Source organism: Miscanthus floridulus, chromosome 16 (assembly GCF_019320115.1).
Source record: "Miscanthus floridulus cultivar M001 chromosome 16, ASM1932011v1, whole genome shotgun sequence".
NCBI classification, from domain to species: Eukaryota; Viridiplantae; Streptophyta; class Magnoliopsida; order Poales; family Poaceae; genus Miscanthus; species Miscanthus floridulus.
In genome coordinates, this window is record NC_089595.1 from 38,358,243 (window position 1) to 38,372,785 (window position 14,543).

A 14,543-nucleotide genomic window follows, 5' to 3' on the forward strand; every position below is an offset into this window, starting at 1 on the left:
CACTCACTCCTGCTCGGCGTTCACTTTCGCCACCGACCAGTTGGTTCCACTGCTCATCGCATGGGCTTCATCGTCAGCTACGCTGGGACTCCTCGGTGTTTGGATTCTTTGTGCAAGCGTCGCCAACTAAGCTGGGGACTCCCTTGGTGGTCGGATCTTGCTACGTATCATCGATGTGCTATCAAGTTGCTCCATGCTGTTCAGATCAGGGTGCTGATCTTGGGCAGCACGTCCGGGATCTTATGAAGTACATGGCAGATGACGTTGGCAAGCTTTCATTAAAAATTCTTTGACCCTGCTACAAGATATCTTCGAAATCTTTCAGTATGCTCGGGGACTACGTCATCATTATAATTTGGTTTCTCACCATACTAGGGATTTCTGGTTACTGTTGTTTCTAACCCTGGCACCACGTGACCATGTCACCTACTGTCAGGCTCGGGGGACTAAGTGGACACACTTCACCTTATGGTAAATGTACACTTTTCATTTTAGGGCTCAGCCCATAGACTGGTTGTCTGTTCGGCTGGTCTTTTGTCTTTCTTCTACTTTCTGGACCCTAGCACCACGTGACCATATCATCTACTGTCAGGCTCGGGGACTAAGTGGGCACACTTCACCTTGTGATGAGTGTGTTTTCTTTAATCTGTTCATTGGAAGACACCGTGCCTTCCGAAGTTGAAGAAGATTATCTCCCTTTCTCGTGGTCAGACTCTAAGTGGGCACACTTGGTTCACGACGAGGAAATTTTTTATTTTGAACTTGACCTCCTTACATCCTTCTGGTAAGCCTTACTTGGGTAAGCTCGGGCTCAGCCGGACAGTTAAGCTGGTCGGTTACGGTTCACAACTGCTCGGCGACTCATTAGGGTGGTCGGGCTATGAGTCTGACTGCTCGGCTTTGTTTACATCTGCTCGGATAAGCTCAAGATGGCGTTGTACAGCGGATACAAGACGCTCGGGGACTACCTATGGGGGATACAACTCCGGATACCCATGGCAGACTAAATGGGCTGCGGTGCCAGGGGTGGTCTAGCCCACAAGACGAAGACCTACAGTGCATGGTGCTGCTCGGCGTGTACCGCAAGACATCAAGGGCGATATCCTGAAGATGCTACGTGATCTGTTAGGATATGCTCGATCCCATGATTCCTGTAACCTGTTATTACTTACCGGTTATTTCCTAGATTTAACCGACTTATAACCCTACCCCCGGCTATATAAGGCGGTAGGGGACCCCCTCAAAACACACGCAATATCATACGATAGCCAATACAAATCAACAGACCACAAGAGTATGGTATTACGTCATGTAGACGGCCCGAACCTATCTAACCCTTATGTTTCTGTTGTCTTCTTGTTCTTGATTATGCGCACCTCTGTCAACCAATCTACCTTTGTATGATATCTCTCGAAGGACTGCCGACGATATTATGTCGACAGCAACTGAGAGTTGAGGCATCCTAATGAACAAACGATTTGAACCTTGTTCTACATGACCCAATCAAATCGATCAAGAACTTGCGATCTACCTTTATTGTATATCGACAATTCTATTAACATTTCATTGCAATTGAAATAGTTTTGAAAAACACGTGTGTGTCGCATGTGCATATTTACTAATAAAATATATGTGAGAGAAATATAGGAGGTTTGAAACGAGGGTTTGTTCGGAGCCCGGAGAAAAATGAGGGCTGCAACGTGATCGAGAGACTCTCGTTTGTGAGAGTATGGACCAAAATTTGAGGAGTTAATTAGAGTTGCCCTAGCACGGCCGATCAGGTTCTGCAACGTTCTAAATCCAACTCCGTCTCCAGTTCGACGTAGCACGATCAAGGCCACGTCAGCATCCAGCCGCGTAGCACGACCAATCGCGTGCGCCGTAGCGCGCACACCTACGTGTCGAGCCATCTTCGTCCCTCCGATCGGAGATCAACGGCGCGTTTGCTTCTCTCCTCCGGAAGGTTCTCGTAGGCGCCGTCGACCTCGGTTTCAACCCCAGCTCTTCTTCCTCCCCTCCTCCCAAGCTTCGAACGGGACGACGACGAGAAGAAGGAAACGGACGCGAGAGGAGACTAGACCAGGGGAACGTCGAGGCCTCGGATCCATCGACGCGTGAAGATGTCTTCGCCCGCCGAGTGAGTCCCCTCGACTCTTACAGCGGTTTCATCTGATTCCGAGCTTCGATCTCAGATTCCGACGTGTAGATGTCGCATGGTAGGCCCGTGATTCGGGTTGGGGATCGCTAGAGGAATTCGAGCTGAACTGTTTCGAGTAATTGATGGATTCTATCGTTTTTATCAGAATACAGTGGCTTATCCTTGTGTTGCGACAGTAGAGGGCTGGGGTTGCGGAGTCGTGGTGCCACTTTGGTCCCTTAGGGTTCAGCTTCGAAATTAGTCGAGGATTTGATCTGATAGGTTCGTGTTCGCTGGTGCTCTAGTGATTTTATCTCTATGTTGCTGGTACATCGTTGTATACATATACATATACATCGGTATTGTAATGCGAGTTTTGTACTGTCAAGACATGAAGGGGGTTAGTTATCACTGATGATAGATAGTCTTTCAACTTGGAAGCGAAGTTGACCCACCCACTTGCCTTTATCCCGTGAAAATTCTAGCACCTGAATTGGTTGTTTACAGGCTTCATTTTCATTCAAGTTTGAATAACAATATTATTTTCCATGCACTTCAAACTTTGTGATCTTGGGCTGGAAGGTTGTCTGGACGTGTCAGTGATGACAATATGTAATGCTTATACAGATCATTTTATATCATTTATTAGTTCCGTGATTGTTTTGTGCTGCATACTTAGCTACTCTGGCCAAAAATGCTTCCTGGTTTCTGAATAAGGGTATTTGAAGCATTATTCGCAATTAGTTTAATTCGAAATTCGGAACGAAGAACTGGAGTGTGCATCACCTGATGCATAGAGGTACTAATAATATTTTGCAACTTTGCTGTTGTAGAATTCGAAATCTACAAATGTGTCTGGTTTTTCTCTCCTTTTGCTTTTGCTAGGGCATCATTGACAGTACAATATATCATGAAGACATCTGCTTTGATGTTCTTTGATGATAGGGTCCTTGATACTGGTGACATCTCTGCCAATCAACAAAAGGTTAAAGATATTGCTGTTGGGGGGTAGAATCCGTAGATCTGGTCATCTGAAACTGTCACCATTTTTTACTAGCTGAAATGATCAAACCAGTTTGGCCTGTTTCTCTGACCCTGTGACCCTTAGCTCTGCTAAATAATTTCTATTTGAATTCATTAACTGAGGCACGAGGTTTTGATATGGCCTTTGGAATTTCCACATGTTTTGAGCCATTTTATGAACTCACGACTTTTGTACTCCTCTCCTACCTTCTATAGTGTGCCATTCACCAAACACATCAATTGAGCAGGCAACTACCTGTCTACCTCCATTCGGATTCAATATTCTAAAGGAAATGGAGGACAGCTATTGTTGTAAGGTTCTCGTGCTGTCTTGCCCCATGCAAACTATCAGCTTTTTGCATCTCCCAACCACCACTATCCCATAGAAAAGCTTGTTTGTGCAACTCGCTGTATAGCTATTTGTTCAGTTATCTTTAAACTTATATACTGTGTTTCCTGTGATAAATATTTACCAGTGTGCAATATTAATCTATGCATAGTGATTTAATGAGGCACACATCGTCAAACATCGCTAATTTGGCACAATAATAATAAAAAAAAACTTTATCTTTGTTGTTGTGCTTACGTTTGTAATTGCAAATTTCGGCTCAAGCATTAGTTGTAAATTATCACTAGTTTCTGGAGACTTGGTGCTAAGAAACAAGTATAATCCTTTAGCTTTGAAGCAGCTTTGGAATGTGTGGTCACTTACTTGCCTTTTTCCAGGTACTACAAATCACTACCACCTATAAGCAAGGCATATGGGACATTGTGTTTCTTTACCACCGTGCTAGTTCGGCTTGAGATCCTGACTCCGTCATTTCTTTACTTAGATTACCCTTTGGTGTTCAAGAAATTTGAGGTTAGCTTGTGTTTCTGTTTTCTCTTTCCCTTACAACAGCTATACAGCTTAACATTATTATCGCTTAGTTTCGAGTGCAAAATGTTGTAAGCTTGTATTAGGAAGGATGTTGTAACGTGTTGGATTACCTTGCCTGATAATTAAGGGGAACTGTTATGACCGGTAAGGTCTATAGGCGTAGACAACAGGCTAGGAGTTCGGCTTAGCCGGCCAGTTGGTTAGGAGTCCGGCCTAGCCGGCCTGTTGGTTATCTAGTCCTAGAATCTAGGATGTTTATCTCTTAGAGTTTGTTATTTGATTAAATTAGGTTTGAGTCGGTTGGAGATCTCTTTGTATAAGTACTAAACAATTATAATAGAAGGGGCAGCCTGTCTCACCTTGGGCCCTCAGGCGTTACTGTTCATGGTCTCTCTGTTGTCGCCGATTCTCCAGCCGCCGAGCACGGCACCTCCAGTCCATCGCCGGGGTTTCAAGCCCAGGGCCCCTGTCTTCCACTCCTACGCTCTCCGGTCCCTAAGCCACAACAATTTGGTATCAGAGACCATGGCTTCCTTGGGTGCTCCTGCCACCGCCGCTACGTCGTCGGCCGCTCCTGTCGCCGCGACGAGCGCCCCTCCACCGCCTCCCACACCGCCTACTCTTGAGGACTCCCTGGCCGCCTTGGCAGCCATGCAGCGGCAGATGGGAGACATGTTCCAAGGCATGCAGCGGCAGATGGTGGAGATGTCCTTGCGCTTGGCGACATGTCCGTCATCGACAGTCGCCAAGCACAGGGACATCTCCGTCATCTGCCGTTGCATGCCTTGGAACATGTCTCCCATCTGCCGCTGCATGGCTGCCAAGGCGGCCAGGGAGTCCTCAAGAGTAGGCGGTGTGGGAGGCGGTGGAGGGGCGCTCGTCGCGGCGACAGGAGCGGCCGACGACGCAGCGGCGGTGGCAGGAGCACCCGAGGAAGCCATGGTCTCTGATACCAAATTGTTGTGGTTTAGGGACCGGAGAGCGTAGGAGTGGAAGACAGGGGCCCTGGGCTTGAAACCCCGGCGATGGACTGGAGGTGCCGTGCTCGGCGGCTGGAGAATCGGCGACAGCGGAGAGACCATGAACAGTAACGCCCGAGGGCCCAAGGTGAGATAAACTCAATCTCAGGCTACCCCTTCTATTATAATTGTTTAGTACTTATACAAAGAGATCCAAACCTAATTTAATCAAATAACAAACTCTAAGAGATAAACATCCTAGATTCTAGGACTAGATAACCAACCAACAGGCCGGACTCCTAACCAACTGGCCGGCTAAGCCGGACTCCTAGCCTGTTGTCTATGCCTATAGACCTTACCGGTCATAACATCTCTCCCCTCCTCGGGAAACAGCTCGTCCTCAAGCTGAAACGAAGGAAAGAGAGTACGGAACTCATCCACGGGTTCCCAAGTGGCCTCATCTTCTGGCATGTTCTCCCACTGAACAAGCACATCCGCAGATATTACATGTCCCAGATAATGAACCGACGTCGTAGTGAAGTCGCATTTAGATCTTTTTAACCGCAGCTGATGATCACGTAGGGCAGTGAAGACTGCGTTGAGGTGCTACAGATGTGTGGACCAAGATGGACTATAGATCAAGATATCGTCGAAAAACACAAGTACAAACTTACGCAGGAACGGCCGGAGCACTGTGTTCATGAGGCTTTGGAATGTTGCCGGTGCATTGGACAGCCTGAAGGGCATGACTAAGAACTCGAAGTGACCCTCATGAGTCCGAAAGGCCGTCTTCTCAATGTCATCAGTATGCATACGAATTTGGTGGTACCCTGAACGCAAGTCCAGTTTGGAGAAAAACCGTGCCCCATGGAGCTCATCCAGTAGTTCTTCGACCACCGGAATTGGGAATTTGTCTTTAACAGTGAGTTTGTTCAAGGCACGGTAATCGACATAGAACCTCCAAGAGCCGTCATGTTTCTTGACCAACAAAACAGGAGCAGAGAAAGCTGAAGTACTTGGATGGATCATCCCCATTTGCAGCATAGCGGCACATTGGGATTCCAGTTCGTCTTTCTGTAATTGTGGGTAGCGGTAAGGCCTCACAGCCACTGGTACCGCATTGGGCACTAGGTGGATGCGGTGATCACAGGCGCGAGCAGGGGGCAAGCCTTCGGGCGTGGCGAACACATCTTCAAAGGAGGTGAGTAGCTTGTCAAGCAATGCTGTTCCGGTGGTACGGCCCGCGTCGTGAAGAGCATGGAGGCGGCAAGTGGACTGCACGTCATCTCGGGTGGAGCCGATACCGCGCCAGAACACGCGCCTCCATCGCCGGGGTTTCAAGCCCAGGGCCCCTGTCTTCCACTCCTACGCTCTCCGGTCCCTAAGCCACAACAGGAACTTACTTTGCTCGAGTTTGTTTTGGAATATATGTATTGCATTCCACCATGCTATTTGTGAATTTCTATTAATAGATCAGAACACTTTTGTTTTGATTTAATACATTCTGCAGTCTATCATGTACTTATGCTTGGAAGTTGTTACATGTTTTGCACTCCTGCTCCATATCTTCATTTTATATATATTAAAAAAATGAACCCTGCAGGTATGGAGGCTTTTTACAAGTTTCTTCTTCCTGGGACCATTTTCCATAAACTTTGGTATTCGCCTTCTGATGATGTAAGTGAAAGTTTTGCTGAACACCAATGATAAAATATTGTTACTTCCACAGCATCTATAATTTTAAATTAGCTTTGGTTTGAAATTGATTTACATAGAGCAAGGTATGGTGTCATGTTGGAGAAGGGAGTATTTGATAAACGGACAGCAGATTTCTTGTGGATGATGATATTTGGTGCCATCTCACTATTGGTCAGTGTTATTTTTTTTGCATTCAGAATTTCAGATTAGACCAAACCAAGAGACATTCTTGAACTTCTACTAAACTTGCGTATAACTCTGTATTACTTGAATCAGGTGGTGTCTGTTATTCCCCTATTCAATACTTACGCATTGGGAATACCTATGGTCAGCATGCTTGTTTATGTCTGGAGCCGAGAGAATCCGAATGCTCAGATAAATATATACGGCCTTTTCCAATTGAGGGTATGTAATTTCACTACCATTGATTGCAATTCCCATCTCCGTGTTGCTCAATTGGTGAACAGGCAAAGTAAGCCTTGCGAATAATTCATTAGTAGTTGATGTACTCTCTTCTTTTGCAGGCATTTTATCTTCCATGGGTTATGCTCTTATTGGATATGATATTTGGGTCATCATTAAAGCCTGGCCTTGTGGGTATCATGGTTGGACATCTCTACTACTTCTTTTCAGTGTTGCACCCTCTTGCCACGGGAAAGAACTACCTCAAGACTCCGAAATGGGTGTATCCTTTTACACGGTCATGGCCAAAGCATTCTCTCTCAGTTTGCAGTTATAACTAAGATCAATTTCTGCGCTATTGCTACTTTATTTTTAAATATCTCTGCTCCTTGTCTCCTTAACCTGCTGCACTTGCACAGACATAAGATTGTTGCTCGATTCAGAATAGGCATGCAAGCCAACGCTCCTGTCCGGCCACCAGCTAACGGCAACGCTGGGACTGGTGCCTTCAGAGGAAGAAGCTATAGACTCAATCAGTAGATTGAGCTGGAGAAGTACACACCTTGTAACGTGATTCCCGTTCGGAGTGGCAATGTAATAGAAGTAGAGCCCAGAACATAGTAGGGCCAACCAGGATTATTAAGGGTTTACTCTCTTTAGATATTCTGTTAAAAAATGCTGATATTCTGTTAAAAAATGCTGGGCTTGTACGGAATGGTGAGTCCTTTCGTTTACTGATTTAGTTCCTAACGATGTTCATAGCCCATGTTTGTTTGAATCATTTTTAGGACGCTTGTGTCTGAATTATTGTTTGCTTATTTTTATAAGGAAAAAACAAAAGATAATTAATTTGCTTGGCTGTACGATTTTGCATGCTAGCTACTTCATGCTGGTACAGTTGGGCTCTGGCCTTATTGGGTAGTAGGTTTCTGCATGATGAAACAGAACAGGCTAGGTAGCCCATTAGGCCTGTTCATTTATTAGAGAGTAGTAGTTTCAGTCACAGAAGATCCGACTTCGCTGATAATATTACAGAAAAAATGGACTTTGTTGCTAAGTTCTAAGGTTACGTTGATGACGTTGAATAATACGGTTGTCAACTTCCCCTTGTAGCATAGGTATCGAGAACGAGAAGTCCCCAATATCATTCTTTCTACACTAGCTTTGCCATCTCAGATTTTCGAGCATTCATTATTATTATGTAAACTTATTTTAAGATATCAAGATTCAAGAGGACACTGATCAAGTTAATACTGCCCCGCAATGCCTCTGGAAAACAAAGAGAATTTCCTGCAACCATTCCAGGATGAGCCACCACCGAGAGGATCTATCCTGTCCAGGAATGTTACCAGGCGCACTGCGCACCTGACCGTATTCCATAGGGATGGTCCTCGTTTAAAACTCAATGTTTTCTAGCCGCCCGTGACTGCAATTTTTCTTTTGACAGAAGTTACAGTTATTTCGAATTAACCTTCACTTTTGGCCTGGCTATATAGCAAATGGATTGAATCGATTCTGGTCTGCAGAGTTTTTTTATTTAGCCTTATTATCGTCGAGGAAATTTCTTATCTGCGTGGGGATATATTGTGCTGGAACACTAATCCAAAAGAGTGTTGGATTTTAGTTGGATTTGGTCTATTTGTTACCATCTGACAACCAGGATTCAAGGTTTCTCTGTTTGTGGTTCTAAACCAGGATTCAAGGTTTCTCTGTTGGTGGTTCTAAGAAATTATCATGAAATGGCAAATCCATTCATGTGTTGATTTGATTCCTAATAATATTCGTTGTCCATATTTTTATAGACGAATATAATTTGTAGTGCCAATTTGTGTACACTTCAGTCTGTTTAGTTTGGCCAATGAATTCATCTTTTCCCGTATCAAGGTCAAGGGATGGATGTGAGCCACAGAAAGAGTCCACAAGAAAGACATTGCAGTGCCACGGAACAGTAACACCTGTTGCTGGTATTGGAATGAAAGGGAGGGTGTGCGAGTTGGAGAAAGGAGGCAACCAGGCCATGTAATTTATAGAGCCAATTGATGAAAGGCTAGAATGGTAAAGGCTTCATTACATATAATTTAGCTTAGTACTGTTGTTGCCTGCTTGGAAAATGTCAGTTTAAGAAATCCCACTCCTCATGTCAGATTGCAGAGATATCTAATTCAATAACAAGAAAAAAAACATTCATAATAGTCCACATCTTAATGAGCATCACTACTAATAACTAATTTGTATTACTAGTGTGTATCTGAAATGAACCGTCATTGCTGTATTCTTGCAGAATTACTTGTGTCCCTATCGATCTGCTGTTGTACATCTTCCAGTCAGACTTATGATGAGAATTGATGTTGCCATTCTTCCGCTCAGATGAAAAAAGCCAAGTTGCCAAGAGCCGAGGGACTTCGTTTCATTTTTACCACCCCGAATGCAGGATTTTTACTTCAATCAAAATATGCAAAGTGAATACACTGAGAATTATTTCTCCACAGACAAACATCTATATATCTATGACAGTATTTCAAAAGATAAATCTAATGCCATTATTCTGAAAAGGGGTTTCTAGACATTATAACATCAAAAAAATGTAAGTGGCAGCTTTTTAAGACTCTAATCCCTTGGTAAAATGATATAATTAAAATTCTATTCGGTAAGTGTAAGAACATTATAAAGTCAGCATGAGTTGGGCACTATCCTTTTCATTTGCTACATGGATTCAGCTTTAAAAGTGTAATGGCCCTTGTCGTTCAGTACTGTCATGAGTTCATGATTAGCACCCCAGTAAATAACTGCTGTCATCATTTTCCGCATTAGAGGAGAAACAAGATATAGATAACAAATCAGCTTTTTCTAAGGATAAGTGTCTTATAATTTTCTGATACATTGCTTACAGATGACCATGCTTCTTTGTTAAACAGAGGCAATCAGTTGCTGTACATTCCAGTACAGAATGAGTACAACAGTGTATTAACTTAAGATCAGCTACGACTCCAGAGCATTCAAGTTCACGAAACCAGGCTTGCTGCTTCTTGCGGAATGCTAGGCTAGACATATATGCTGGTAGAGGCAATCTTTTGGGGTGTTCAAGAACTCTGCTGATTGAACTGGCAGCATAGTTAATCTGTGATGGAACAAACGAAGCTGTTAGATATCAGGATGATGTTCTATTAATATAGCCAAATCAAAGGTTTTTCCATTTCTCTCTTTATGATTAGGAGATACCCTGCAGGCCCGTTCGCTTCGCTGAAAAAACAAGCCGAAACACTTTTCCGGCTGATTTGTTGCGAGAGAAAAACACGGTTCCAAGCTGAAAAAGACGGATTATAAGAGAAGCGAACATGGCCTGCATGCTTGATGTATTCAAGTAAGCATAATAACAGATGTGTAGTACTAGAGTGGATATAATCATCAATTGGAATAAAGGAAAAATATAAGGATGACATCATCTATAGGCATTATTGACTGACATGACTAATCTACAAGCACAATTGAGGGTGTGTTTAGTTGGGGAAGCGAAAAATTTTGGATGTCACATCGGATGTGTCGGAAAGATGTCGGGAGGGGTTTTTGGATACTAATAAAAAAACAAATTTCAGAACCCATCAGGAAACTACGAGACGAATCTAATGATACTAATTAATCGGTCATTAGCACATGCGGGTTACTGTAGCACTTAAGACTTTTCATGGACTAATTAGGCTTAAAAGATTCGTCTCGCGATTTTGCCGAGAACTGTGCAATTAGTTTTTTTTTCGTCTACATTTAGTACTCCATACATGTGTTCAAACATGCTCTTTTACTGTAGGAGGCAAAAAATTTTGGAAACTAGACAGGGCCTGAGTATTCGACATAAAAGTGAATCATATTCAGTTCAACTGGTAAGTTCAGATAAACTCATGGATATGCATGGCTTCATATCTACCAAATGAACACCCACCAAATGTAAATTACTAAGAAAATGTTCCCTAGTACTTCTATTTAGGAGATCAATGTATGACATTTCGGAGGAAATCAAAGGGTACTTAAGTTACAGTGCGGTACACGTAGTCCAATACACATTTAGCAGTTTTCAAAGATTAACAATCCACCGCAGTAATAATTCATCTAAGGTAAGTAAAGGTTCAGGATAGATCAATGATCTCAGAATAGAACTGTTCATATTTTTCAGAATGTTATCCTAAAGTTAGGAAAATATAAATGCCAATCATATGAACAAAAATTCTCTGATGAATAACTTTCAGGAAAAAAAAAACATATCTCTCACATTAGACCTCAAATTGGTTGCCTCATCCTATTTTTGCAATCTAGAAAAGAAATCTCCACCCAACAAACAAATTCCCGGAATTAAATCACGTGCCGATGATGTTGCCCAGCTTGTACTTGTCATAAACCCCAAACGTTAAAGATGAGACCATAAACTGATGGTGTGAAAGCACAGTGAATCTGGGGAGTAATGATAAATCCATTGTAGAATTCAGAACTCAGAATACCAGAGCTTGTATTGCCACTGCAAATTCGTAAAAGAACAACGTGATGCTAGCATGCCACTATATTATCGCCTAGGTTTTTCCAGTGCATCCTAGCACGCCCCCTTTCCCAACAATCTAATCCAATCCAGCGAAGATGACAAAATTCAGCACATATCCTAACTTGCCAGCAAGGAGATTACCGAAGACGCCGCAGCGTTCACCAGCGACCGCGCCATCGTCACCGCACAGAACCTGAGAAGCAACAGGGCAGATATGAACGAGAGTTGAGGCTGGGGAAAAGAAGGAACTCTGAGGAAATACAGCATCCACGGAACGCGGGAGTGGAAGCACTAACACTCCGCGGCCGCCGGAGAGGGCTTGGTCGGCGGGGTCCGTCCACTCGTCGAAGCTGCGGGAGGGAAGGGGAGGGAGGAGGAGCGTAAACAGGATCTCGGCGGCGAGCGAGACAGAGATGGGGGACCTGGCTGGTGGTCGTGTGTGTGTCTCTTACATCCAGCCGTAGCGGCGGTCGAAGACGAGGCGGCGCGGGTGGCGGTGGAGGGGCGGAACCAGCGAATCGGTGGAGGACTGAGGTGCCGCCATGGCTGGCGTCGACGCCGACGCCGTCAGGACTCGCTCAGGGTCGCGTCGCAGCGGCTCTTGTTGGCGTAGTTCCAGGATGCAGTTCAACCAGACAACATTCGAAGTCTGCCGACCACGTTTTGTTCATATTCCGTGTTTTTTTTTTGTTTTGCACAGATTTTTTTTGGTTTGTTGAATTTCTTGTTCTCTGCAACCTGTTGTTGCTTTGGATCTTGAAAACGCATAGCGGACGTAACAAGTTTTGGGACGTTCGCCTGGTGCAAAAATTGCACTCTTCACGGCTGAAAGTTATCGCTGATTTTCTCTCATAAATTCCTACATATTCCTTCAAGCGAGCGGGGCCTTCATTATAATGCAAATTAGGCAAAAGACAACATTATACGATCACGGAAAAAAAACATAAAAGGAGATGAAGAATAATAACACCCAAAGGAATCTCGAGTACTCTTCTTCAGTTTAAGGCAGCAACAACAACTTTGCGCTGACGTCACCGTTCCGGCTCAGGTACGGATCATTCCGGATTGCGTCGTGCTGTGAACTAAACATGCGGTTGCTTGAATAAATTTGCTTGTTTGACCCTTCTTAGTGAAGAAAAACAAAAGAAAATAAATTTGCTTGTTCTGGGCTATTTTTCATGGAAGCTAGTTCAGTGTTTGCAGGCCCACTGAAACATGAGCCCTGCAAAGGCCCATGCTAATATTGCTGGGCCTTATTGTTACTGGGTAAGTTTAAGCAGGCTGAATTATAACGGGCAAGGTAGGAAATTAGACCTATTCCTTATTATTTTTTTGTTTGTTTTTTGGGCTTTATTGTCACCTGGTCATATAATTTGAAAATGCCCTTCAAAGAGTTTTCTGTCACGGATAATCGGACTTCGCTGATTAGTTACAGGTTACATCGAAGACCTTTTCGAAAGAAAAGCTCATTAGAATAATCTACTGCTGCCAACTTCATCTTGTATTGTACTCTACCCTGGTAGGTATTGGAAGTTCCAAATGCATGCAGGGATGATTCCTTGAGCACATCTTCAATTCTTTCTGCACTAACATCATCTCAGATTCTCGAGCATTCATCATGTACACTTATTTCACGACATCAAGAGGACGCCGAGTATTTGAGCATGTAAAGAATACTGTAGTGCCTAGGGAAAACAAACCTACTGCAGCCAGAAATTTCCTGCGTCCATTCCAGGAGTTCAGGCCTTGTTCGGCTAGTTTGTATGGCTGATTTGTTCGGAGAGAAAAATATTGTACCATGACTGATAAGCCGACTTATAGGCTAGCTTATACGAGCAGCCGAACACAGCTTCAGTGAGCAGGATTTCAATTCCTTTGGCGAAGGCGCTCCTGCAAGAATCCAATCTATCAGGTGTCAAGTGATGTTAGCAGGCGCATCAGGCTTGGTCCCATTGGATGGTCCTTGTTTAAAATTCAATGGTTTCTATGTACCCCTAGATTACAATTTTTCTTTTTACAATATTGCGGATTAATCTTCACAAGTGACCTGAGTACTTACATAGCAATGGCTTGAAAAACTATTATTATTCATTTACTTTTGGGAATGTTGCCATGCATGATGATAGCAGAATTTTGAGAACACAACATCAACATTTATGCCAATGAAGGCTCTGTAGTCCTTTCAGGTTTCGTCAGTAATGATACTCCTTAAGCTTTCAATTCCTGCTGTCCCCCATATGACTCTAGTACCATCTCTTACCTATCCATCTCAGCAACTTAAATATATGTATCCCTTAGAACCGGGACACAGGCCGGTCTCTCTATTACCTATCCAGAGAAAAATGCAGACTTGGATGTGTAAGGGGGTGTTTGGTTCCATGGACTAAATTTTAGTCCATGTCACATCGGACGTTCGGATGCTATTTAGGAGAACTAAATATGAGTTAATTATAAAACTAATTACATAGATGGAGACTAATTTACGAGACGAATTTATTAAGCCTAATTAATCCGTCATTAGCACATATTTACTGTAGCACCACATTGTCAAATCATGGACTAATTAGGCTTAAAAAATTCGTCTCGCAAATTAGCCACAATCTGTGCAATTAGTTATTTTTTCGTCTATATTTAATACTTCATGCATGTGTCCAAACATCCGATGAGACAGGGACTAAAATTTTCCTGCAGAAACCAAACACCCCCTAAATCTGAATCCTGGAATGAAATGGACAGCCACTGCACTGCAATGCACTGCATGATAGGAGTAGTTATATGATTTCATTTGATTTGATGCAGCAGCAGGCATCGATCAGACTCGTGAGGGGCGAGCCTATGCATGGCATGGCAGTGAATTCCATGTTGGGAACTGCGAAGAATGACGAACAGAACTGGTCATTCAGATTTCAGAGGCTGACG

General features: G+C 43.6%; 2 protein-coding genes across 4 annotated transcripts; one reads left to right on the forward strand and one right to left on the reverse strand.

Annotated features, from left to right (window-relative positions):
* Positions 1 to 1,971: 1,971 nt before the first annotated feature.
* On the forward strand, positions 1,972 to 7,899 carry LOC136512517 (derlin-1.2-like). The gene is made up of 7 exons (XM_066506481.1): positions 1,972 to 2,137; positions 3,887 to 4,022; positions 6,603 to 6,676; positions 6,775 to 6,868; positions 6,974 to 7,102; positions 7,222 to 7,382; positions 7,519 to 7,899. The coding sequence occupies exons 1-7, from the start codon at positions 2,121 to 2,123 to the stop codon at positions 7,637 to 7,639; spliced, it is 732 nt and encodes a 243-aa protein (XP_066362578.1). The 5' UTR covers positions 1,972 to 2,120; the 3' UTR covers positions 7,640 to 7,899.
* A 2,028-nt stretch (positions 7,900 to 9,927) lies between these two features.
* Positions 9,928 to 12,296, reverse strand: LOC136513308 (uncharacterized). Of its 3 annotated transcripts, XM_066507296.1 has the most exons (5): positions 12,077 to 12,291; positions 11,921 to 11,974; positions 11,766 to 11,817; positions 10,319 to 10,403; positions 10,079 to 10,217 (listed from the first exon to the last, which is right to left on the reverse strand). In XM_066507296.1, exons 1-5 carry the CDS (start codon positions 12,166 to 12,168, stop codon positions 10,213 to 10,215), a joined length of 288 nt encoding a protein of 95 aa, XP_066363393.1. In that variant the 5' UTR covers positions 12,169 to 12,291; the 3' UTR covers positions 10,079 to 10,212. The 3 variants fall into 3 exon arrangements, with proteins under 3 accessions (XP_066363391.1, XP_066363392.1, XP_066363393.1); XM_066507294.1 differs by lacking the exon at positions 10,319 to 10,403 and having other exon boundaries at positions 9,928 to 10,217; positions 12,077 to 12,293; XM_066507295.1 differs by lacking the exons at positions 10,319 to 10,403; positions 11,921 to 11,974 and having other exon boundaries at positions 9,928 to 10,217; positions 12,077 to 12,296.
* Between the last annotated feature and the right edge of the window lie 2,247 nt (positions 12,297 to 14,543).